This window comes from Ursus americanus, chromosome 4, assembly GCF_024610735.1.
Source record: "Ursus americanus isolate L20-20 chromosome 4, mUrsAme1.1.p, whole genome shotgun sequence".
Classification (NCBI taxonomy): domain Eukaryota; kingdom Metazoa; phylum Chordata; class Mammalia; order Carnivora; family Ursidae; genus Ursus; species Ursus americanus.
In genome coordinates this window covers 66,918,256-66,945,392 of record NC_142130.1, presented here as the reverse complement: position 1 = coordinate 66,945,392, position 27,137 = coordinate 66,918,256, and the positions used below count along the sequence as shown (strand labels likewise).

Here is a 27,137-nt window from a genome sequence, read left to right as displayed (position 1 = left end):
CCTTATTTTAAGGGCCAAGAAAGAATTGGCTCAGGATATGGTTCCTGGCATAAGAATTTTCAGAGTTTGATTAGATGGTTATTGTCATCTGTATTACTTGAGTTCAAATGATTTCACTTTATCAAAGTAGACTCTTTGTTCTCCGACTTATAGATAAATATTTTAAGTTTAAACATATAAAGTGAATGTGTACGGTTATAGACTGAACTGTGCCCTCCCCAAATTCACGTTGCAGTTCCAACCTCAACCTCCGACGTGGCTATATTTAGAGAGATGGTCTATAAAGGGGTAATCGAGATTAAATCAGGTCATAAGAGTGAGGCTCTACTCCAGTGTGAGTGGAGTCCATATATGAAGAAGAGGAGATACCAGGGATGAGTGTGCACGAAAAAAGAGCAGGTGCGAACAGAAAGAAGATGGTCATGTACAAGCCTAGGGCAGACGCCTCAGGAGAAACTGAATGTGCTGGCACCTTGATCTTGGACTGCCAACCTCCAGAATTGTGAGAAATAAATTTCTGTTGTTTATACCACCCTGTCTGTGGAATTTTGTTCTGGAAGCCCTAGTGGACTACACACATACCAATAAAACGCAGCTTCAATCTGACATATAACTTAGAGTGCTAGAGAAGTGTGACTCAAAAATAGGCTCCACTGTTAAAAACGTTTGAAGACTATGTATATGTATTTGTTAACTAGTTATTAGGCAGTCCTTGTTCTTTTTTTTTTTTTTTAAGTTTTTATTTATTTATTTGACAGAGAGAACAAGCGAGCACAAGCAGGGGCAGCTGCATAGGGAGAGGGAGAAGCAGGCTCCCTGCTCAGTGGGGAGCCCGATGCAGGGCTCCATCCCAGGACCCTGGGATCATGACCTGAGCAGAAGGCAGACGCTTAACCGACTGAGCCACCCAGGCACCCGGCAGTACTGGTTCTTAAATGATTTGTCCTTTTCCCTTGTTTGGAATTGTTTAATTTTATTCTTATGTGTAACTGTATTTATTTCTTTAATCTATGATTCTATTACAAAATTATTTTGATAACTTCTGCTTAGATTTTTACTATGATGTATATTTTTCTATATTATTCATTTTACAAATATACATCTTTATAATTTTATCAGATTTAAGATTCAATGTATTTTTTTTTTAAGATTTTATTTATTTATTTGACAGAGATAGAGACACTCAGCGAGAGAGGGAACACAAGCAGGGGGAGTGGGAGAGGAAGAAGCAGGCTCATAGTGGAGGAGCCTGATGTGGGGCTTGATCCCATAACGCCGGGATCACGCCCTGAGCCGAAGGTAGACGCCCAACCGCTGTGCCACCCAGGCGCCCCAGATTCAATGTATTTTTGCTTTTATTTTTTTAAACATTTTATTTATTTATTTATAAATAAATAATCAAAATAGTTTAGAGATTATAAATAGGTAGAGAGAGCACAAACAGGGGGGAGAGGGAGAAGCAGGCTCCCTGCTGAGCAGCAAAGGGGGGGGCGCTCCATCCCAGGACCCTGTGATCATGACCTGAGCCGAAGGCAGATGCTTAACCGACTGAGCCACCCATGCGCCCTATTTTTGCTTTTAAAAAGAACTAGGAAACTTGCATCTTTTTGTACATTCTGACATTTTGTAATAAAAGGCAGAATTACCTGAATCTTTAAAGTATGAAATAATTCTTGGTAAGTCTATAATTTTCTGTATATTTTGGGAAGAAAACTATGAAAATAATCTGTTTCATCTTCAATTTGTTGAATCCACTCGTTTATTCTTTTATTCATTTATATAAAATAAACATATCTAGGGAGCTTGAAATATGTTATAATTGCCAAGAATTTGCAATATAAAGAATTTATACATGTATTTCAGTTTTCATATTGTTATGTATTTGGTGAGAGTTCCTCCATGCTTAAATTAATATTATCCATTTTTAATTTTTTTAGATTTTGGTTCTCATTTTTTGTAGGTATTTATTTGATCTGTTCCGTGGCCAATTTAAGTTGGAAAAAGAGCCTTACCCTGACTTGGAAGATTCAAAATTTAACATGGGTTTACATCATGAGTCAGAAAACTTTCTGTAAAGGCTAACCTAGTATATATTTTAGGCATTGTGGGCCACTTTCTCAGTCTCTGCTACTTACATCTGCCATTAAGGTTCAAAAGCAGCCACAGAAAAGACATAAGTGAATGAATATGGCTGTGTTCCAATTACCTTCACAAAAATAGGCAGCAGGCAGAACTTGACCCATGGGCCTTAGTAGCTGACCTCTGGTCTACTTACACTTTCTTACTAATTAGCGAAGACACCTGAAAATCTACCTGTTTACCTTAAATGGTCAATTTCTGTAAGAATAACAGGCTCATTGTTTGAGCTTCAATTTTCTTAATGCATATACTGGAAATAATTTTTTCTTTTTTAAAGATTTTATTTATTTATTCACTTCAGAGAGAGAGAGAATGTGAGCCAGGGGTGGGGGAGGGAGAGGGAGAGAGAGAATCTCAAGCTGACTCCATGCTGAGCACAGAGCCTTGATCTCAGGACCCTGAAATCATGACCTGAGCTGAAACCAAGAGTCAGACGCTTACCTGACTGAGTCACCCAGGTACCTCATGCAAATAATTTCAAATATTTTTACTGTCTCCTTTTTAATGTACAAAGAGTACAACATTTTATGTTGCTTATGCTTATGAGAATTACTATGGCTTTAAATAACTAAATGGCCTTTGTTTCCCCCTTTTACTTATGTTTAGTGAACAACTATTAGGGGCAGTCACAGTGGGAAGGCTGGCAATCTAAAGGTAATGGAAACAAATGTTCTGCCTAAAATGTGATGAAACATGGAGGATGAGGCAACTATTTTTCCCTATACAACTAGACGAGGTCTTGAGGGAGAATATGACACCTGAGGCAGGGTGGTAAGCCTTCATAGAAGCTTCTCAGGTGCACTAGACATTTGCTGGTGTGTGGGGGAAAGCACAAGATCGGAAAAAGGTTGACCTTTTCAGGAATGGGTGGGAATTTTACTGTACTGAAGAATAAAATGCTTGGAGAGTTAAGCAGAGAATGAAGGTGGAAACTTTGGCTTAGGCCTTGAATGAGAAGACTTAATCAAAATGGGTGGAGGACATTTGCTTTGCTCTTTGGAAAATACCTCAGGTTGCGTTAGAAAGGATGGGCCAAAGCTGGACAAACAGGGGTCAAAGTGATTCCTTAGCAAGAGATTTCAGTGATTGCAGGAAAAAAATGATGAAAGCTTGTCAAAAGGCATAAAAAGAAAACCTCTAGGAGGAAATCTAAAATGGAAATTAAAATTAACCTGGATCAGCACCAATATTCCTCTTGTTACAACAAAGGAAAACATGTAAGAGAACACTTGCAACTGTCATTTACAATTTTTTAATTACAGTTTGGCAGAGTAAAAATAGTACTGTATTTTGAAGTTGGAATTTATAGATCTGCAAAATAATTTTAAAATGTTTTCCAAGTATGAGGAGTTTTCACGCACAGATAGCTATAAATTAACTGCATTAAACTATAGAAATTTACATTTAGATAAGTTTGTATTAGATCCGTTAATAAACACAGAGAGACACATTTAACTTATACAATTTATACATATATTCATTTACCTGATCATGGCTTTCTGCATAAGCAATGCACTTTTCAAGGTAGCGTCTGTTTGTCAGTGTGTACACAATATTGCCCATATTCCAATCTTCATCTTTAAACTCTTTAAGTAGCTAAATGCAAGAAAGAAAATAATGTGAATAAACCATTATTGTTCTTACCTTAAGTCACTCTCTGAGGGCATCCATCATATTAATCCAAATTATTTGACATATAGATACGAGTGCACCCATGTAGCAAAAACATCTTTGGTTAAACTTTTAGTAAAATCACAGCTTTAATACAGACTGACCAAATGGCAGTGATGTGGTGTGTGGGTGTGTGTGTGTTTGCTTTTGTGCAGATGGTTTGATCACTGCACTTTGGGACTTTTTTCAACCTTTTTTCCCCTGTAACAACTGCTACCTCTTGATTAAGACCACAGTGAAGTGTTATTGTGCTCATATCTTTCTGTCACTTTCACAAGAGAGAGATATACTTGTTACATTTTTAGGTTTGAATAAAGACAATTTTAGCAGGAATAATGTTTTGTTCCATTCTTTTAAAAAATGATAACTAAAAAAAAAACCTATTATTTCAAAGTTTAAAGGCTAATTATCATGAAATAATTACCATCTTAACAGACCAACATTTCTTTCTCCACTTCAGTTATCACTCAGTCTTCAATCTAGCTTCTGCTCCATTTCGATGCAGATGACCTTGCTAAGATTGCAGATGACCGTCTCTTAGGTAATAATTTCTCTTTCTCAGGCAAGAATTCACTGTACATATTGAGAGTGCTGACTCTATCCCTTCCCATGGAACACTTTCCTTCTCAGTCTACCAGTGTGAAACTCTTGATTATTTTGTTTTGTTTTCCTACCACTCTAGGCATCCTGCAGTCTCTTCCTCTGCCTATCCTATAAAGCTGGTGCTCTTGGAAGTTATTCCTAAAAATAGCCTCTTTTTTCTACTCAATACACTCTTTCTGCATGGGTTCATTCCTCTGTCCAAAGTGTCAATTGCACTCTGAAAGGCAGAATTCTAAGATGGTCCCCATGATTCCTGCTCCTCCATATTCACATCTCTGTGCAATCCTTTACTGAAAGTGGAGGTGGGAACTTGGAATATGATGGATGTCCTTTGAAGAAACCATGAGAGCAACTGAATAATGTTTTAAGTTATTAGGTTTGTGGTAATTTGTTACACAGCAACTAATACAAAATGCAGATTTCGGTACAAGAAATGGGGTTCAGGCTTCTTTGAATCTTCCTTTGTTGTCTTTCATCCTACGGAATTCAGATGTTCTTACCACATCTCATAATTTCAATGTGAATCATTAGACACCAGACAGCAGATTGTGTTAGGCAGAATAATGACCACCCATAGATGTTTACATCCTAATGCTCAGAGCCTGTGACTATGTTGCCTTACATGCAAAAGGACTTCAGAGGTGATAAAGTTAAATATATTGAAATAAAAAGATTATCCTGGATAACTAGATGGGTCCAATGTAATTATAGGGATATTTCTCAAAAGTGGGCATGAGCTGTCAGCGTAAGAGAGAAATTTGAGGATGCTATCCTGCTGGCTTTGAAGATGGAGGAAGGGGCCAAGAGCTGAGCAGTATAGGTGGCTTTTAAAAAACTAGAAGCCTTTAGAAAAGGCAAGGGAACTAGAGCCTCCAGAAGAAATGAAGCCTTGCCAATGCCTTAATTTTAGTCTAGTGAGATCCATTTTAGATCTGTGACCTACAAAACTATGAGAACTATATAACAGCAAATTTTTGTGTTGTTTTAAGACAGTGTTGTGGTAATTAGGGACAGCAACAATTTGACACTAATGTATAGACCTACACAAACACGCCCACTTAATTTTTGACTAACGTGCAAAGACAATTCAACGGAAGATAGATTTTTCAACAAATCACGCTGGAAGAGTTGGAAATCAGGAAAAAAAGAAAGAAAGAAAGAAAGAAAGAAAGAAAGAAAGAAAGAAAGAAAGAAAGAAAGAAAGAAAGAAAGAAAGAAAGAAACAAACTTGGACTAAGGAACTAAGTCTTAAAGACTGATTACACAAAAATTAATTCAAAATGGACCATGGACTTAAATATAAAAGTACAAAATGTTTAATACAAAACGTAGGAGAGTCAAAGAATTCTTAGACTTGACACCAAAATTAAGGTCTAAGAAAAAAAATGATAACTTGGACTTCATCAGATTTAATATAGACAAAGAACTTCTGCTCTAAGTCCACACGAACAGGATAAAAAGACAAGCCACAGACTGGGAGAAAACATTTGCCAACCACATATCCAATAAGAGTTTAATTTAAATTATATAAAGAACTCTCAAAACTCCACAGCAAACAAGTGATTCAATTAGAAAATGGTCAAAAGATATGAATAGACATTTCATCAAGGAGGATATATAGAAGGCAAATAAACACAGGAAAAGATGTTCATCATCATAAGCCACTAAGAAAACGCAAATCAAAACCAGTTAGATATCACTACACACCTATTAAAGAATGACAAAAGTAGGTGCAAGGATGTACAGAAACTGGATCTCTCCAACATTGCTGTTGGGAATGTAAATGGTATAGTTTCTCTGGACAAGTTGGGCAGTTTCTTAAAAAATTAAATATCCAACTACTATATGACTCAGTAATTGCACTTTTGTGCATTTATCTTAGAGAAATTAAAATTTATGGTCATACAAAATCTGCACACACATGTTTATAGCAACTTTATTTATAATAGCCAAAAACTAGAAACAATACTAGTGTCTATAACAGGCAAATGATTAAGCAAACTGTGGCATATCCATACCCTGGAATATCGTTCAGCAATAAAGAGGAATAAACTACTGATACATGCAACAACCTATATGAAATCTCCAGAGAATTTTGCTGAGTGAAAAAATGGCAATCCCAAAAGGTTACATATTAAATTATTTCATTTATATCACATTCTTGAAACGAAAAAAAAAAAACAGAAATGGAGATCAGATTAGTGGTTGCCACAGGTTAGAAAGTGACTGGGACGACATGAGAGAACTTTATGGTGATGACAATATTCTACACCTTACTATATCACTGCCAGTATCCTAGTTGTGAGACTGTACTATAACTTTGCAAGATGTCATCATTGGGAAATGCTGGTTAAGAGTGCACCAGACCTCACTGTATCACAACTGTTCTTACAACTGCATGGGAATCTACAATTATCTTCATATAAAAAGTTTAATTGAGAAACTTTACATGAAAAAATAGAAGGTGCCTAATAAATATTGGTGGAATTAATGTATAAATGAATGAATTCAGTTAAATACTTACATCAATTTAACACAAAAAGGTGATAAAAGGTAGGTAGGTAATAAAAACGAGCAAATAAAATGAAAAGAGATGCTGCAAATCTGGCATATTTTAGGTAGGCAAATATTTGCTTAGGAAGTGATTAAATATGATTAAATGTGACATTCCAAACTACTGACTTTGAGATAATATAAGTAGAAAGTGGTAAATAATTTGCTTTTGAACAACAAAAACATGAATGGCATCTAGCATTCTAATCTTACTCGGATCCTATGGGTAGATCACGATGAATACCACGTACATTCTGGGTACAGCTATCATTTGGATTAATACTCTGGTGTGCTTTCCTGACATTTGGGGAAACAGTAGTCATTTACGGAATTCTGTTTTTAAATGCACGAATTACTTAAGTGGAGAAATCACTGAGTTTTTTAAAATATTATTTTAACTTTCTCTTATTAACCACTTTGGTGATGCAAAAAGATTTTTAAATAATTACATAAAGCAGAAGATCACATGTGCCTTTAGAGAATTCATGATCTAAGAAGACACAATGGTCACATCCTAAACACAGGACAATATATTTTTCCATTCTTATGAGGTACTGACTAGGACAGTACCCTGAGCATACGAGGTACTAAAATGCTTCGTAAGTTAAATTAATTCCTCTTTTTAAAACTGTGACCATGTTCAGAAAAGGAAATATCCCAGTGTGGGCTATAAATCTAGGTTGATGTACACCTTGAAATATTCTTGAATCTGCACAAAAACTGGTGAAGACTTTCCAGTAGGAGGTGAAAAAAGGAAAATTTGGCATTTGTGAGGGAAAAAAAAAAGTCTGCATGGAAGATTAGAAATCCTAAAAGATGGTGGGTCAAGACCCTTAAACCAAGGTGAGAAAAATGAAGAACACAGCATTTTTTTTTAAATGACAGGTGTTAAAGCTAGAATAGATATTTGTTTCTTTGGTTTCTGAGTCTAATCATCTCTGGAAAACATTTGCTTTTTTAACTTGACAATGTCTAAGGAATCACTATAAATGGAGAAGCAGAAATTATGTTGGTAAAGATTTAATGTCACAGCTGTGCATTCTACAAACTGCCTGGGGGCACAGGAAAGAAAGTTAAGATATGATTACAATAACCACTTCCTTCAGAGTGGGCTCCATGGTTTTTCTATGCAAAGTTAAATGGGTCTGTCACTGTGACGTCACCGCACCAGTTCATGTCTATACCAAAGGGCTCATCAGAAGACTACGATTATTTGAGACATAGCTGACTTCTTACACATTTTCAGCCTATGATTACGGACATAGCCCCTCAAAAATGTTCTATGTCAAATCCAAGTCTATATAACAACATAAGTCTTTCAGGCAAATATTAAATAAAACAAAATATAATCCAAGGTACTTAAATGTCATTAAATTTAATAAAATTATATTACAAATTATGTGCAAGGTGTCATGTACAATTATTCATCTCTAGTGCTTGACACATGGTAAGAATTTTTAAAGGTTAAATAAAGGAATGGATGAATCCAAATCTGTTGAGGAAGAAACATGTTATGAGGCAAGTACTGGGAATTAAGGAGTAACTTCTACACTGATGATTTGGAGGCAGACATGGACGCCTTGATGACTTTTAATGTGTTTTAAATAGAGAGAACTGAAGTTTCATAAAACTGCATTGATAATGCAAAATTCCATGTACATAGCTGATGTTATATTAATATTTTTCCCTTGTCTGAATGATTCAAGTATGAATACTTTAAACTAAAACTTTTAGAAATTTGTGAAGTACCTTATTAAAAGCACAAGAATCAACACACTAATGGGAAAATTTAATACTTCAATGATAATACTTAATTATAATATTTGTAACTAATGACCATAAATTAAGAAATGAATCAAAGAAACAATAAATAAACCAACATAATACATGGTATTTACAGGGAAAAAAAGATTACATGAAATCTTACCTGGATCCATTTATCTGGAATTGCCATGGCCAATCGATAGTCAAAGCCAACCCCTCCCTGGGAAATCGGAGAACAGAGAGCTGGCATTCCTGATACATCCTGCAACAAAATACACCAACATTATCAATTCACATTGCTCAGATTTTTACTAACTATTCTTTTGACAGTAAATTCTGGGCCAATAAATAAAAACAGTAAAAAGGAGCATATCTTTTTGAGGTGTTTTGGCAGCATAATTGTAAAAGTAGTTACAACTATAACAGCATATTTCATTTCCCACTAACGTTTTGTGTAATGCTTTTTACCGCAGGACAACTTCAATCTCATGAGGCGATTTTTTTTTCTTTCCCTTAGTATCACAAAGAGAACTCAAAAGAGTAAGACAATTGCTGCTAAAACATAGCTTCTTAGACTTATTTTTGAGCTAATGTATGAACATTTTGTTATTGCTTTCATCAAACACAAAAATACATTGGGCATTTATCTATTATACTTATTATCTTTGCAGACAGTACTAGCAAGGAGTGTATTCTGGGAGCACCTAGCTTCTGATGAGATAGAAAGAACACTTAGTACATTAAGAATGAAGCACTAAGATGGCTTTCACTATAGTCAGCTACACTTGAAATGGGTCTTAAGGTTATCTGGTGGGCCCTCTTCACCTAGAAGATACAGAAACTGAAGCTCACTCAGGTGAAGGGATCTCTAAAGACGTGTTTCTCAAAAGTGGAGTCAGGACTGAGACGTCAGGCCCTTCGACAGAGCGCCTCCCTTCTCTGTCATGCCACCGCTAGATTACTGATAGATAATCAAAGAGATACATAAGGAAAAAAAAGATGGCATAAGGACCCAGATGTAGCACAATATATTATATCAGCAACTATGGTGAAATATGAGCCACATATTAGCAGTTCTAACTCTACAATATCTTTCAAACAAATCCTTTTCCCTTGCTCTGTCTCTATAGCCACTGTCTTACTTAATCTTCATTGCTCCTTGCTTAGACCATTATGCTTCCAAATGGAATTCCCCATCTCCAGTTTCCCTTCACTCTAACTGCTGCCAAATTAATATCTTTTTCTTTTAAAGATTCATTTTTTTATATTAGAGAGAGAAGCAAGAGCACAAGTGGGGAAACAGAGAGAGAGAAGAGGGGAGAGAGAGAGAGAGAAGCAGACTCCCCACTGAGCATGGAGCCCAATGCAGGGCTCGAACTCACAACCCTGAGATCATGACCTGAGCTGAAATCAAGAGTCAGGTGCTTAACCAACTAAGCCACCCAGGTGCCTCCCCCCCCCAAATTAACATCTTATGAGACAGTGCCCTATCACTAACCATCAATAGCTTCCAATGGCCGATAACCAAAAATCAAATTCTTTAGCTAAAGATTCAATTCAACAATCATACTTTGTATTGATGATATAATTTCTTATTTGATTATTTGCCTCCTTACTTTCTGTTAGAATGTGAGATCCATGGGACAAGGGTTTTGTGGTTGTTGCTGTTCACTGATATATGCCAAGAATTCATAGTAGTATAAGAGTACCTGGCATAAAGCAGGAACTCAATACAATTTTGTGAGTGAATGAATAAATTCGCTGTCAGGAATTTAAAGGTAAATAAGACACAATATTTCACCTTCAGGATTTATAAACTAGAACCTAAATAAACATATACACACTTATCATCAAATGATAATGTGATGTAGTTGTTATAATTGTTAACTGAAGTACACAGAAAGCGCAACGGAGAGACCGATAGCTTTCCACCATAATTTCTACTACTATATTTCAAGTACTAAATACATCATTCACTTTGAAATATTTATTCTTCCCTGTGCTTGTCACAAACTCTTCTATGTGTGTCACTGCCCAAACTCTTCCTTGTATTATTATCCTTACTTTCTATAAAAGACTATCATATACTCTGAACTCTCTGAAACTGAACTCAAATGATTCTTCATACACTACACCATCCCCAAACTCTTCAAACAGAAGAGCTGGTAAAAAAGAAATATATGACCTCTTTGGACTTCAAAAATAATTTATTAATTGTTTTCTAATGAAAGAGAGATACAGTTAAATATAGTACATAGTGGAATATGTCTGTAAGAAAATGAAGTATTTGTCAATAATATCTTATTTCTACATAGTACTTCATAGTTTATAACTGAAAAAAGGACCAAAAAAGTGAAAAGGATGAATATTTATCAGAAACATTTTTAAAGAAGTTATATCTTGTAATATGTCATATTTTCACTAGTATAGTAGGCATTTATTTTGGTTCCTTATAAACATTGGCTGAATATGTATTAAATACCAGCCACTCATGTTACACACTGGAATTATAGATAAAATGCTTTCCCCAGAAGTGTTTTCATGAGACTAAGAGTTTTCCTAAGACTAGTGATAGGCTGGTATTAAAGATCAAGATAATTTTTCTCAAGAAACATTAAGGTGCATACTTTGATAGGAAATAGAATATGCTAAGAAAAATATCTGGACACCAATTGGTCTTGACTTCTAAATCCAAATCCTAGAAAGCTACTCCATTAATGCACATGAGATATTTGTACTCTCCTTTGAAAGAAACGAGTTAATGAGTATCCTTTTAAAATCTTAAAAGGAAAAAAAAAAAAGGTAAACATAAAGGCCACTAAAATAAATATACTTTAAATATAAAAAAGTTGATACCAACCATATAAAATGATCATGTGTTCCAAATAAAGTTTAAGTAGTTTTATTTTTTAATATCTAAGGATATCTTATGACTATTCCAAAAGGGGGAGAAAACCTCAGTCAAAAAATACTTTTAATTAATATAGCAAATAGAACCATGGGAAATGGGAGATATATTCTAGGAAAAAAAGTCTTCAATTTTAGTAACTGCCATTATAAATAAATTTAAATTTCTACTATAGGACTTTATATAAATTACATTACTTATTTGTTACACCACATTCCTTTCTTAAAAAAAAAGTTCATGAGGATCAATTTCACATTTTGAAGAGACTCCCACTAGACAGAAAAGTGATGTACTGAAATTGAAGTAGTTTTCAATTTAAGTAGAATAAATTGAAGAAACATCTTGTTAAAAAAAATCTAAAACCAAGTAATATAAAGTAGGCTAAAGTCTCAAAGTTTCATTGGTAGAAACACTGATAATCAGACAAGGGCTCCCTAGATGATGAAACTATTTTACTTGAAATGAACGGAAAGATCAATGTAACAATTTTAAGTTTCATGTATTAAATAATTGCTTCTTTTTTCCAGTACCCACGTTTGATTTGTACTATCATTAATTGTTTGTAGTAACTTTTCATTTATACTGTTTCTGCTTTGAATTGTCATAAATATAACTGACAAAGTTTTTTGATGTTTGACAGATAAATTCATATAAAAGACAAAATAAAAGTTTCAAATACACTCTGACATTAAAAGATACTTGGCACATAAAGTAATTAGCACAAGTATTAGCAAGATTTATAAGGTATGACCAAACATAGGCAGGAAGATAGTGTAGAATAATATAGGTTTATCAAAATATTATTATAATTGTGTTTTTAAAAAATCTGTATAAGTATTCCAGAAATTTAGGGTCCATTGCTCTGTTCCCAGAATATATTTAGAAGACAAAATGTCTAAAGAAAGGAACTGTTCTCTATTCAAAGATAAACAAGGAAATCATTCCATCTAGTTGAAGATTCAGGGTTTTGATAAAAGATGGATAATAAAAAGTCTATAATAATAAATACCACAGGAAGGAGACCATCACTACTGCATTTCATTCCCATGAACTAAATGCCACCAATGTGCAAATACAACTGAACTCTGACTCTTTTAACGATATTCTTGCTATTTTCATATGCCAGCCACTACACTTTGTACAGAACAGTTTTAACATACCAACTTCAATTTTAATAATAATTTCTAGTAAGAGGACTCAGAAAACCAGAGGGATTTTAGAACTAAATCTAAATTAGCATAAGCATTTAACAAACTTCTTAATTTATCACATTTATCACCAAGGGGGGAATTGTCAATTATGCATATACCGAATTATATCATTACAGTGCAGCTTTGGGACAGTTAATCATGAACCTTCAGTAATCATGAATAACCAGTGAACATTTGGCAATCCAAGAGCAATAACGTAAACAAGAAAGGTAATCGCATCAGAACAAGAGAGACTTCAGAGAAGCTCGCAGGCGGTGAGCCATGCCATCTCTAATGATTAAATCAGAAAAGAAAAAATAAATAAATAAAAAACAGACACACATTAATATTCAATTCTTTTGTCCAGTGAAGGTCTCACGGCAGAAGGACCTGTCCACTGATTAGGATATTTTACTTTCTAACCACTGGCATTTTCTTTTGTAACAATGGAATGATGACAAGTAATTAGCGCACACTGTTCTCCAAATAAGAAAACTCTGCATTCTAAATAATGTGCCACCCATACAAGACAGCTGCTCTAGAGTCAGGGTGTGATTTCAGTTAAGCAATTATTGACAACATGAGATTCATCATTCAAATATTGTATGCTGACAAAATGTTCTATATTAAAGGGGATCAGAGGGTAGAGATCATCATGGCTTTACCTCAGCTACTGTTATGGAATCTGGATACAACGTGTGAATCAAATGATTTGCCAACATGAGATAAATCAAGGCATCTTCATCTACCTGAAGTCCAAAATATTCATGGTAATCACCTGAAAAACCTTGACCTAGGGAACAGAAAATCAATATGGATGTTAACATGCAAGCCTTAACTTAGCACAAGTGCCCCCACCAATTAGTTTATTGAGAACAGTTTTGTTATCATAGCAAAGTGTAATGAGCCTCAATATCATGTAATATTATCATCAGCAAATATATGTTCTACCTTAGAAAAGTACTCCATAGCAAACATTTGGAATTCAGACAATCCTGCAACTTAATTTTTGTTTTTCAAAAGCAAACAAAGCACTTTAATTGAAAATTTTAATTTAATTTTAACATAATTTTAAAGCAAAAAAATGAAATGATGCCAAATTCTAGATTTCAATGTTTACATTTTTTTCTCGTGTCAAGAGGTGTTAATGTTAGCTAGTTCCTATTAGAACCCTTTGAAGTAAAGAAAAGCAAATATGAAAACCATCATAACATTGAGACACAGTGTTTATATTATTTTAAATATGTGCTCCATTTTATGCAATACAGAGTTTCTGTGACAAAAGACTTTAACATCCTCCAATTTTCTTCTACCTTCTCTTCCCCCACATCCTAATTTTGATTGCTTATGGTACATAGCACTTACTTCCGATTCCTTGAATTGTTTATTCATTTGTAATTAAGTCAAATTAGTGTCCAACACGTGCCTTTTCCCTCTTCCCTATATCAAGCGTTTTATTTTGACTCACTTTTTTTTTCCAGTTTGCTAGATCCCATCACTAAATGATATTTTCAAATATAATTATGGAAGTTTTATTCCTCAAGCTCATTCAATTAAATACCTGAATGGCAATTTAATTATCAAATTCTTGAGTCAAATTTTGTTTCCCTAAGAATTTTTTAGACAATGCTGTTGGCAACAGAAAAGTATGAGTTCAGCCACTGTTTCCATCCACACAGGTAAATTGCTTTTTCTTTCTGTCACCTGCTGAACTTCTCTTTATCACTCAATTTTTATAAATTGAACACTTAGTGTTTTGACGTTAATTGCTTTATCTCTCTCTTTTTTTTTTTTTTTCCAGTTCATTTACTAACTCCACATTTCCTTGGAAAATACCAAGCCCTCAGCAGAGAGAAGTTCTGCAAAGGAATACAAGTATTGTAATCTAGGAGAGGCTCTCTGGAACTTTGCCATGCCTCCCTTCTTCATCCCTTCAGTCAGTTTCTCTCCAAACTGGAGGATACCAGTGCAACCTGTCATGTTTTATAGACACAACTTCTTTCCTAGGGACATTTCATGCGGGCAGGACCATGATTAAGGGCAGATTGCTTTGAATATAGCTTCTTTCCCTGGCAGCCACTTTTCAAGAGTTATAGTTATGTCCCTTTTTCAGATTCGTTGTTGCTGGTAAATATTTGGCCATTAAAAAATAATAATTATTCACCACATTATATACTGAGGAATTAGGATTCTGCGATTCCACTTCTTTGAACAATTTTTAAACTGAAGATCTCTGATCAATGTTTTTAATTACAAATTAATTTCTAATTTAATTTTAACTGTGAACATCTAACTTAAAATATACACATTTTCATCAGTGTTTAATATGCAAAGAGACCCAGACGTTCACAAAGATTCTCTCTCTCCCTTTTTTTTTTTTTGTTATTTATTTCTCATTATAATTGCTGTCACGTTCACATCCTATGGGTGCTTCGATAAATGGTTAGCTTACAAACATTTTGTTTCTTGGCTAGGACTTCCAGTACTGTGTTGAATAAAACTGGTGAGAGCAGACATCTTTGTCTAGTTCCTGTTCTTACAGGAAAAGCTCTCAGTTTTTCATCATTTTCACTATTTGCAGATGACATGATACTATATACAGAAAATCCTAAAGATTCTACCAAAAACTATTAGAACTGATACATGGATTTAGTAAAACTGCAAGATACAAAACTAATATGCAGAAATCTGTTGAGTTTCTATACACTAATATGAAGTAACAGAGAAATTAAGAAAACAATCCCATTTACTGTTACACCAACAAATATAAAATACCTAGGAATGAACTTGATCAAGGAGGTAAAATACCTGTACTCTGAAAACTATAAAACACTGATGGGAGAAATTAAAGATGATACTAACAAAGTGAAAGCTATTTCATGCTGATCGACTGGTAGAACCAGTATTGTGAAAATGTCTATACTATCCAAAGCTATCTACAAATTCAAAGAAATTCCTATCAAAATATCAACAGCAGTTTTCACAGAACTAGAACATATAATCCTAAATTTGCACAAAACCACGAAATACCCCATATGGCCAAAGCAATCTTGAAAAAGGAAAACAAAACTGGAGGTATCACGATCTCACATTTCCAGATCTAGCACAAAGCTGTAGTAATTAAAACACAATAGTACTGGCACAAAAACAGACACATAGATCAATGGAAGAGAATAGAGAGCCCAAAAATAAACCCACACTTTTATGGTCAATTAATCTATGACAAAGAAGTCAAGAATAGACAGTGGGAAAAAGATAGCCTCTTTAACGAATGGTGCTGGTAAAACTGGACAGCTATATGCAAAAAATGAAACTGGACCCCTTTCTTAGACCATACACAAAAATAGACTCAAAATAGATTAAAGTTAAATGTGAGACGTGAAGCCATAAAATTTCTAGAAGAAAACATAGGCAGTAATCTCTTTGACATCACCCAGACATTTTTCTAGATAGGTCTTCTTTGGCAAGGGAAACAAAAGCAAAATTAAACTACTGGGGCTCTACCAAAATAAAAGGCTTTTGCACAGTGAAGGAAATCATTAACAAAACAAAAAGGCAACCTATTGAATGGGAGAAGATATATGCAAATGATGTATCTGATAAGAAGTTAATATCCAAAATATATAAAGAACTTATACCGCTCAACATCAAAAAACCAAATAATCCAATTAAAAATGGTCAGAGGATATGAATAAATATTATTTCAAAGAAAACATACTGACAGCCAGCAGACACATGAAAAGATGGTCAACCTCACTAATCATCAAGGAAATACCGATCAAAACCACAATGAGATATCACCTCTTACCCCTCAGAATGGCTAAAATAAAAAACACAAGAAATAACAAGTGTTAGCAAGAATATGGAGAAAAAGGAAACTTTGTACACTGTTGGTAGGAATATAAATTGGTGCAGCCACTGTGGAAAACAGTATGGAGGCCCCCTCCAAAATTAAAAATAGAACTACCATATGATCCAGCAATTCCACAAATAGGTTTTTACCCAAAGAATACCCAAAGAACACTAATTCAAAAAGATACATGCACCCCTATGTTTATTGCAGCATTATTTGTAATAACCAAGATATGGAAGCAACCCAAGTGTCCATCCAGAGATGAATGGATAAAGAAGTTGTGATTATATATATGTATATGTGTATATGTGTGTGTGTGTATATATATATACACGCACATATATATAATGGAATATTACTCAGCCATAAAAAAGAATGACATCTTGCCATGTGTAACAACATGGATGGGTCTAAAGAGTATAATGCGAAGTGAAATAAGTCAGTCAGAGAAAGGTAAATACCATATGACTTCACTCATATGTGCAATTTAAGAAACAAATCAAGTGAGCAAAGAAAGAAGAGACAAACGAAAAACCAGACTCTTAAATATACAGAACAAACTGATGGTTGCCAGAGGGGAGGTGGGTGTGGAGCTGGGTGAGATAGGTGAAGGGGATTAAGTATACACTTATTGTGATAAGCACTGAGTAATGTACAGAATGGTGGAATCTTTATTTTGTATACTTGAAACTAACACTGTATGCTATATTTGAATAGAAAAAAATTAAACTACATAAAACACTTTTAAAGGAAAGCCACCTATTAAGAAGAGCAATATTATTAAGTAGATATATTTCAAAGAAAAGCATTATCATTTATTTACTTATAAAATGTATTTATATCCAATCTCTTGCCAAAAAGGGATCAGAAGTCAATAGAGAAAGGACATACAAATGAAATTGATAAAAATCAAGCCAACAATAATGGTCATTGCAACTCTGTACCTGAACCCTAAACCTGGTTTTAATATTCCAGTAAAAAGAAAAAAAAATGAAATCATTAGTTGCATCTGTAATATGTTAGGCTACCTACCCATTCCATGGTGATGATAGAGCATGGATGTAACACCATCAAAACGAAATCCATCAAAGCCGTATTCTTCTACCCACCATCTTATGTTTGACAGAAGGAATCTTAAAACTTCCCAGCTAAAACATTAGAAAAAAATATATTTGAATGCATTGTTTATAGTCGTTTCCTTTTTATACACTGTTTGCTAAGAGTATTAATTATAACTTAAATATCTTAGGAATCATGACGTTCAAAGAAATATACAAAAACCAGGAAACTATTATGTATCACATTTCTTTGATGAAATTCATTCTAAGAGATTATTAAATTTCTTTGGTTGCAAAATCACTTAATATCTAAGAAAAACTGAGAGAAAGTGTGTAAGTTTGGTCCAAAGTGCAGGGACTCTCTTGTTCAACGCTGTGTCCTCAGCAACCATACAGTGATTAGTCCATAGTATTGCTTACAGCAACAGCAATGAAAAAATCTGTCACTGATCTCTAAATTTTCATCAAGAGTTTTCATGCAACATAACTTTATTTACATAACTCCTCCTTTCAGAAAATATAATTTCGTCATCATTAGAAAAACTACCTCCAATGTTTGCTTAAAATATTTCCTAGTTCTACAATTTCAAACATATATTTAGAATAAAAAATTAAAAGAAAAAGACTTAAAGTCAACCACATGATAACCAATATTACATTTACTAGACTATTGTGTTTTGTGAGGGTAAAGAAAAAGAAACCTAATTACTAAAACACACATGAGTAATGAAGTAACAAGTTTTACAAGTTAAAGAGTCGTACATCCATAAAAACAGAAGGAAAACAAAGAACTGTTTTAACTCAATTAAAAACGCCACACGAAACAAGCCTATTTCGGACAATTGAAAAGAAGGCATTGTCAATTAGTATTTTCTTTAGTCATACAGTTATGGTTGAGTTCTCTATCTTATTATAACTCCGGTTTTAAGACTTTAATACCTCATTTAGTTTAATGACAAAGCAGTTATAGTGAACACAAATCTTTAACCCAGTTAAAATTTATGTATTTTTTTAAACCTTCCATATATTAAACAGCAATCTGACATATGTGGATATTAAGTCACCACAATCAACTTCAGAAGAGTTAATCCAAACTTTGGGGAAAGATGAGTTGTTAGTAACTAACTGCTTTAAATAAGTTACTTTGAGTTTTGCAAACTTACTGAAATTAAAAAAAAAAAACAACAATGAAAAAAAAGAAATACAAGCAATGCAGTAGATCTGAAAATGTAGTGAGGAGGTTTTACATTGTTGAGTCCAAGCCATGATGAAGGCAGAATTTCCTAATGTTTCTACAAACACATATTTATTTAGGGGTTGAGAAAAAAAAATAACTGTTTACCAAAAAGAAATTAATAAAAACAAAGAGGTATTCCACAACTGAACATAATCAAAGTTACTCTATTTTGTATAGGACTTTCTAATATCGATACATTTTTTGAAGTTTCATTTAAGTTAAAAAACTTATTTTTTTAGAGGCACTTTGGTTCACAGCACAATAGGAAGCATGTCCATACTTTTTAAACAAAGTTGCTATAGGAGTACTCCAGAAAGGAGACATGAAGAAATTTCCATATCAATAATCCTTTGTAAACAATATTTTGAAAAGGACATATTTTCTAATTTGGCTATTCACAACTGGTAATGTATACTTTACTTCTGAAAGGTAAATGGAAAGATATTTTTAGTCAAAAATACCCCGGAGTAGGAACAAAACCTATTTAAATACTATATATCTTGGGTAGATGTATGAAGATATGAACACATAAACCAAAGATCACAAACTGTCCCTGGGCCTAATGTGGCATGCACTACTGTTTTGTTTACCTTGCAGAGGACTGCAAATTCTCACTCTGAATGCCTGCAGAGAGAACGTGGACCTCCTAAGCTCTTCCCAGTTCCTGCCACTCCATGTTTTCCAATACCAGCCCTATACTCATTTATATCACCAGCTTGGGCTTGTAGACAGTTGCTATCAATTCCTAATATAAATATTATGGATTGAATGTTTCCTAGGCAGACTAGACACAGGTTTAAATGTAAAAACTGTGTCCTGATATCTATAAAAGAGAAAAAAAAAAAAAAGAACCAATGATAGTGCAATCCAATAAAAACAAAAAAAAAGTGAATTTAATAACGGAAAAGAAAGCATTGCACAATATCACTTAGTTGATTATGGTCAGCATTATCAATGGCCTAGTCATTCCTATTGCTAAAATATTTAATCTATTCTCTTCTTGACCAAAAAAAGTATAACATATTAAAAGAAAAAGACATATTTAGCTGTGACTATATGCATAGACAGATTCTTGGCATGGATAAACAGAAAAAGAATTCCCTGTGATAATCTGAAAAGAAACAACAATGACAATGGAGCATCTAAATTTAAAAAATCGAATGGGTTAAAAAAAATACTAAATTCTACATGTTAGAGTTTGAAATGCTCTTAACCTGAAACAATGTCTAAACAACATTAACAATCCTGGGGGGGGGGATCACAAGATTAAACTGATAGGAATAAATCAAATTTGTAGAGCTTTCAAAATAATTTATTTTATTTTGATGAATCATGGCTGAAGCATAAACTGTTATCTGTAGAGACAGAAAAGAGATACACAAAATTCTATAAGGGATGAAACTAGAACAAAAACAGTAGGGAGGTGAAATCTAGAAAGTTTTATTTTTTTAATAACAAAATCTCAGGAAATACATTCAAGGAAAAAAAGTTAGATCTAAAATTTTAAAGCTGGCAGCAGCAAATGAAAAGCAAAAGTTAAAAATATTAATTCTCTCATTATATACATTTTCTAAAACTAGGCTATTAAGAGGAGTTACGTAACAACACAACAATTAGTCTTATAAGAGTAATATTTTATAAATAATTAGCTTTTGTTGATTAAGAAAAAATGAACTATTCATGCAGGAAATAGGGGGAAAGACAGACTCATCAATATATTCTCAATATCTCTGTGGTCCCAATTTTGTGTCTCTTATCATTTTACATGATTAATCTAGAGGGACTAATTCACTCTCGGTAAACTCAGAATCCTGATGAAACTAACATTAGAACACATTGTTTGTATAAAATCGGAACTTTAGAGATCTAACAAGACAGAGAACCCATAAATGATCTATATACAGAGTCTATAAACGATCATGGACATGACCCAGAACTCAAAGCTTAAAAAACAGTAGGTCATAGAGTGTTTATATTGCCATTGGAATGAAGACGTGGCTCCCCTCCCTTTTCTTCTTACACTAGGTAAATATCCAACTGAATATAGACAGTTGTATTTAACTATTATATAAATATATTTATCCCAGATCACTGAACTTAAATTACAAGGGGAAAGGTACACCAGGGGTCCTAAGAGGACAAACAGGAACCAGCATATAGTTGTGATCATGGGTATGATTTATTACAGCAAAAGGATAAAAAGCAAAATAAACAAAAGAAAAGGCACACGGATAGGGCAAAGTTCAGAGGAGCGTAGACACAAGCTTCCAAGAGTCCTCTCCTGACAGAGTCGCTCTTAATCCTTCCAACAACAAACTGTCACCACACTTGTGAAATGTCTACCAGGGAAACTCATTAGAAACGCAGTTCCTAGTGATTTTATTGGAGGCTGGTGACTGGGTATCCTCTGCCTTGACACATATCAAAATCTAGATTCCCAGAAGGAAACTGGGTGCTCAGTATAAGACATATTGCTTGTATGAAGTGTTCAGGTGCAGTGAACCACTGTTTTCAGTCCTGGGAATGGTGAGAACCCTCTCCAAATCCAGGTCCCCGATGGCTAGCCAGGGGCCAATCTTGCAAGGAGGCATTTCTAAGAATAGCAATCTTAACTGTGCTATACTAACTCTTTGCTGCAGGAAGCAAAGCCTAACATTTATTACATAATTATAAAACCTTTACTATAGGTTACTGGAGAAAACTACTTTTAAAGTCATTTGCTCTCAGAGGTACTGAGATTTCAAAACCAAGTGGAAGACTCTAAATACACATTAAAAATCTAAATGTGGAGGCACCTGGGTGGCTCAGTCAATTAAGCCTCCGACTCTTACTTTTCCTTGGGTCATGGTCTCGGGGTCATGGAATTGAGCCCCTGTCAGCTCTGCTTGAGAGTCTCTCTCCCTCCCCCTTTGCCCCTCCCCACCTTGCTCTCTCACTCTCTAAAATAAATAAATAATCTTAAAGAAATCTAATATGTAAGGAGGTCAGGTTGAAGCATTCTGCTCTGCATGCTACCTTCCAGCACCACATGGACATGAAATCATTAAGCTTGTACATGAATGAACGAGTTCACTGAATCTGAGATCTGCCTTTAAAGAGAACAGCAGAACAAGCTTCAGGAACAAGTACCAGTGGAAACACAGATTTTTGAAAGATGTCTATTACTATTTCTACCATCATAATTTTCAAGTCCTATACCCATAAATTCCATTTTTCCTTCTTCCGGGGGGACGGTGCTGAGAAGAAGGGTTATGATGTATTCTGAATAATGACTGAATTAGAAATATTACTTAACACGCTCTTTAGTAATAAATAAACTGAGTCATCTCAACTGTATGGTTTGCCTTGATCAAAGTGTGAAAATGTCTGGCAAAGGGTACAATAAAAAAGGCAATTTACTTCTTCTACCTTAAAATGTCATCAGACAGCCCATAACACAGTTGATATATCCCATTGATTAGAGTCCCATAAAAATATAAAGTGCAATTTAGGAGCAGTTTTACTCTGATGTGTTCCAGCAGACAAGGTGGGACTTTGATTTTAAGATTTCTCCATTGATATGAAGTTTTTAAAGCCTATTCTTAGAAACCAAAGAAATAACTGGAAGAGTTAGATGTTAAATTTTAGAAGGTGATGCCAAATATGCTTTGGGGGCCAGGATGAATGTGTATGAGAAGTAATCTATTTTACTTATTAGCTTTATATCTTAAACTAATCAACATGTAAGTTGTTAGAAACAAGTACTATGTGATCTATATTGCCAAGTTAACTGATCAGATTATTCATATTCTTTGTAAGGAAAACAAAATTGCTACGATCCAAAAAAAGATAATAAAATGCAGCTGACTTTCCTGTGAATCATAAACAGGTGTCTAATATAAAAACTGAATATATGGCTGAATAATATATACATTTAAGAATTTCTAGCAATCAAAATAATCATGATTCTAATTGGTTTAGCTGTCTGAAATATTCAACCTGTAATCAAGTAATGAAGATTTATTAAGCAAATTTTGTTACACAGATAATTCCAATATTAAGGTTTCTAGAAAGTATCTCTAAAATCAAAAACTGTTGATTGTCTCACATTCTGCCAATGAACTTTATAATGAAATAAAACATTGTCAATTTTTCTTATAATGAAATAAAACATTGTCAAATTTTCTTGGTGAACAAGTATAATCAGATAGAACAACATTTATTAGACGAAGCTACATTTTGTAATTTAAACCTATTTGCCAAAATGTTGTTTTTAATTATGCTCCTGAATAGATTCTGGGATTTTCAAAATAAGCAACTTTGTCCACTGGATGTTATTAAAACTACTAGCATTCTATAATTAATAGGAAACATTAGTAAAGAGTCTTAAATATAAAATTCTGAAGAAAATTATAAATTCTTCTTTGTTATTCCACAATCTTTGAAGCTGAACAGCTATCAAATAGTACAGTCTAACACCATGAAACAAAACTGCATATTTTGATCTGGGTATTTCAACTCAGGCAGTAGGTCGACCTTGAGCAAAGAAAATACTTTAAGACTTTTTCTTTTATGAAGAAGGTATGGCATGGCAAATAAAAGGATAGAATCTTAAATTATAATAAAAATAACATTTTTAAAAGGAAGATACTCTATGGAAGCTACTGACATTGAAAAGCAGGTAATATCTACCTACTCCATTTAAAAAAAAACTCATCAATTTAAATTTAATGAAATTAACCACTAAAGAAAAAATGTTGTATTTTGCTTGTATTTTGTCAACAGAAATTGTACACTGTCAGTCAATAGGAAATGATTAAGCGAGAAACATGATCAATATAATCTAATGATCATATCTAATACCAGACAGTAGTGTCATCAATCATAAAATGTATCTGGACTTTTGGACACTGAGAATTATATTGAAGCTATTGTTTATATATTAATTTAAAAAAATTAGATAGCAAGTAGCACAAAATGCTAGTGAGACAGATTGTTAATTTGACTACTAAAATCTGTAATAATATAAATTTCAGAACAAATGGTTATTATAAAATATGATTTTGAAGTTTTCTTTTCAATATCACATTATTTTCTAGATTTCAACCCACACAACTTTATTTTATATAAATTACTATGTTCTTTAATAACATTATATTCACTGAGCCCTGGTTATCTACATTCATTATTATAATAAAACATTTTCTTTCCCTGAAGGCCTAAACTGTACTTAGCTTATTAAATAATGTATAAAAATTACCTCTATTTGTAGTATCTATAAGTCCAATCAGGTATTCTCTAGGAAATAAGTGCGAAAAGATAGCATATTGTACCTTTATATATATGTTAAATCCTTCCAATTATATTTTTTTGCTTAAAAAAATACCTGAGAAATTTTCAAGTCTCTTTTTTCTCTAATTTGATCGATTTCTTAACAAGCTTGGTCTCCTGCTCAAGTAAGATTAGGAAAAGGCATACTTGACGGGGCGTGTGTTTGTACCTGGGTATGTAGGTGTGTGCGTGTGTGCTTGTGCATTTGGGGAGTAGTGAGAGATCACAGGGACAATCAGTGAGAGCAAAAGTGAAAGTTTTCAGTCTGATAGAAAAGAAAAAGACAAATATAAATCAAATAATAACACACTCTGATGATGATTACCCTGGGTACTTAAGAAATTAATACATCATTTGTTTTTAAATTGGTTCTTATTTCTCTGCTTCCTCACAAAAACTGTTACCAAAAATGAACTTTCAAAGCATTAATGCTTACAAAATATCCTACTAACGTTTGGAGAGAACTTAAATCTTTTTCAAGGTAGAGGACTCAGAAGTTGAGCAAGCCAAGGTACAGAAAGTAGAGAGCCCAACGATGACACACTCTCTGGTGGAACACAGGTGAGGGATTCTGTTCTCATCTGAACAAAACATTGTTTTCTCCAGAATAAATCACTGTAAATTAACTAATTATACTTAAATATATATAGAGACATGGGCACCTAGATACACACATACCCATGTCTTTCAAACAAGGTTAAAAATCCTCCCTTATTTATAGAATGAAGCTCATTAGTGCCCCAGATCAAAACAAGTGACTGTGACTTGAATGTACATATATGTATGTCAATTGACAAATACTAAACCAAAATTGGTAATCAGCTTTTAAAAGCTTATTTTTTAAAGATTTTATTTATTTGAGAGGGAGAGAGAGAGCATGAGCAGGGTGGAGGGGCAGAGGGAGAAGCAGACTCCCCGTTGAGCAGGGAGCCTGCCACTGGCTCAATCCTAGCACTGTGGGATCATGACCTGAACTGAAGGCAGATGCCTAATCAACTGAGACACCCAGGTGCCCTAAACGCTTATTTTAATAGAAAAGTTTGCAAACATTAACTATTCATATGTTTCCGCTTTTTCATTTTCCCCTTCTAATTGATTTATCTCTAGTAAATTAACTATGATACTTAAGTAAGCTATTATAATATTTGTATTATAGAAAAACACATTCCTGAACTTGATAAGTTCCTATCATCTAATTAAAATTTATAATTAGATATAACATGTTCATTCACTTTTATTTAGTCAGTTTCATTTCAAAAGATGATTTGAGGCAACTTATAGATCAATATATCTGAATAGCATCAAACATAAATGAGAAAAATACAGGTGAAGGAGAATAAAGATCTTGCAGATATACACGCATAAAGCATCTGATAATTAGTTTTCCTTGCCAGTCCAAAATAATCATGATTTCGTAGACTATAGTGACTATAAGAAGATTTTCCTTGACTATCAGCCCCAAATAATGACTATTTTAGGACAACATTCGAGGCTTATATAGTTTATATAAAGATATTTAGATATTTAAATATAGATATTTAGAACCCCAAGGAAGTTGTTTTCAATATGCAACAATGTACTCTGTGACCAAAACCGATATATACTCCAGAGAGAAGGTGAACTGGGGAATACCAGTTACATAGGGAGAGAGGTAAGGCCTGGGGCAAAAAGAGAGGCACCTAGTTCCTCAGGAAGTGGTGTGTATGTACGCGCATGTGCATGTAAGTATGTGTGTTCTGGGGTGGGAAACCCAAGGAAAACAGTATGTAGCTGGTATTAGTCATATTTAAACTTCAACCATCACTTCTTCAGCAGTCTTCAATTTTGCCCTGAACTTGCTAAATTGTACATAGCTCTCTAATGTACATCTGCACACACCCTACAAAGGAACAGCTTTTGGTAGGCTGGCTGGAGTAGAATAGAAAGGAGAAATGTAAATATTAAATAGGAAATAAAAAGGAATTCAAAGTCCCTGCGTGTGTCTACTGGCTTCTAGACTCCACTTATTATATATAGTCTCACTTTAGTGAGGCTGTGATATCAAGTATGTTTTATGGTTGAGGAAACTGAAATTTAAAAAAGTTAAACAAAATGCTCAGGGTCACCCAGGTAATAGGTACAGACTTCCTGCTGAGCAAGGAGCCCAACGCAGGGCTCCATCCCAGGGCCCCGAAATCATGACCTGAGCTGAAGGCAGAGACTTAGCCAACTAAGCCACCCACACACCCAAAAAAACAATAATTCTTAAGTATAATTTTATACTGCCACATTTGGCATGACCGTGAATATATTAATTCTTATTTTTGGCAATTTCCTTGGTACACCAATTTTTTAACACTACATAAGTCCCACATATCCATTGCTCTTATATGTAGTCAAACTAATTGTATGAACTTGAGCAAGGTATTTAACCTCTCCAGGCCTCAGTTTTCCTTACTGTAAAATGGAAGAAAATTTCAGCACCCTCTAGGAGGGGATTAAATGAGATAATGGGATAATCGCATTATAAGCAGTTTGATATACAATAAAGAACTGACTAAGGAGAACTCCTATTAGATAATAAACAGATTTTAGATGTCTATTTGTTTATATAATAGGTTAAGTATAAATTGGAACAAGCCAATGTGTTCTAGTACTATATTTTTTTTATATTGAAAATAAATCTTCATAAAGATAAGCATGTTTTGGCTAGTATCAAAACAAAACAAGCCTTATTTTTTTAACTCACCATTTTTTTTTTCTGGAGTAGTGTAGTATTTACTTATTGATGCATTCAACATTTATTTCTTAAGTACCTACTTTGTGCCAGGTACAGTGCTAGGTGCTGGGAATATAGTAATGAATACAAAAT

General features: G+C 33.9%; 1 protein-coding gene across 2 annotated transcripts in view; it reads right to left on the bottom strand.

The window, feature by feature from the left end:
* Positions 1 to 27,137, bottom strand: part of GBE1 (1,4-alpha-glucan branching enzyme 1) — a 268,038-nt gene that overhangs the window by 75,507 nt on the left and 165,394 nt on the right. For both annotated transcript variants that reach the window (XM_045785422.2, XM_045785421.2), the window contains exons 8-11: positions 17,714 to 17,829; positions 13,494 to 13,621; positions 8,894 to 8,992; positions 3,625 to 3,735 (exon numbers count right to left, since the gene is read on the bottom strand). In XM_045785422.2, coding sequence (XP_045641378.1) covers positions 3,625 to 3,735; positions 8,894 to 8,992; positions 13,494 to 13,621; positions 17,714 to 17,829 — 454 coding nt within the window. The remainder of the gene's footprint in view (positions 1 to 3,624; positions 3,736 to 8,893; positions 8,993 to 13,493; positions 13,622 to 17,713; positions 17,830 to 27,137) is intronic.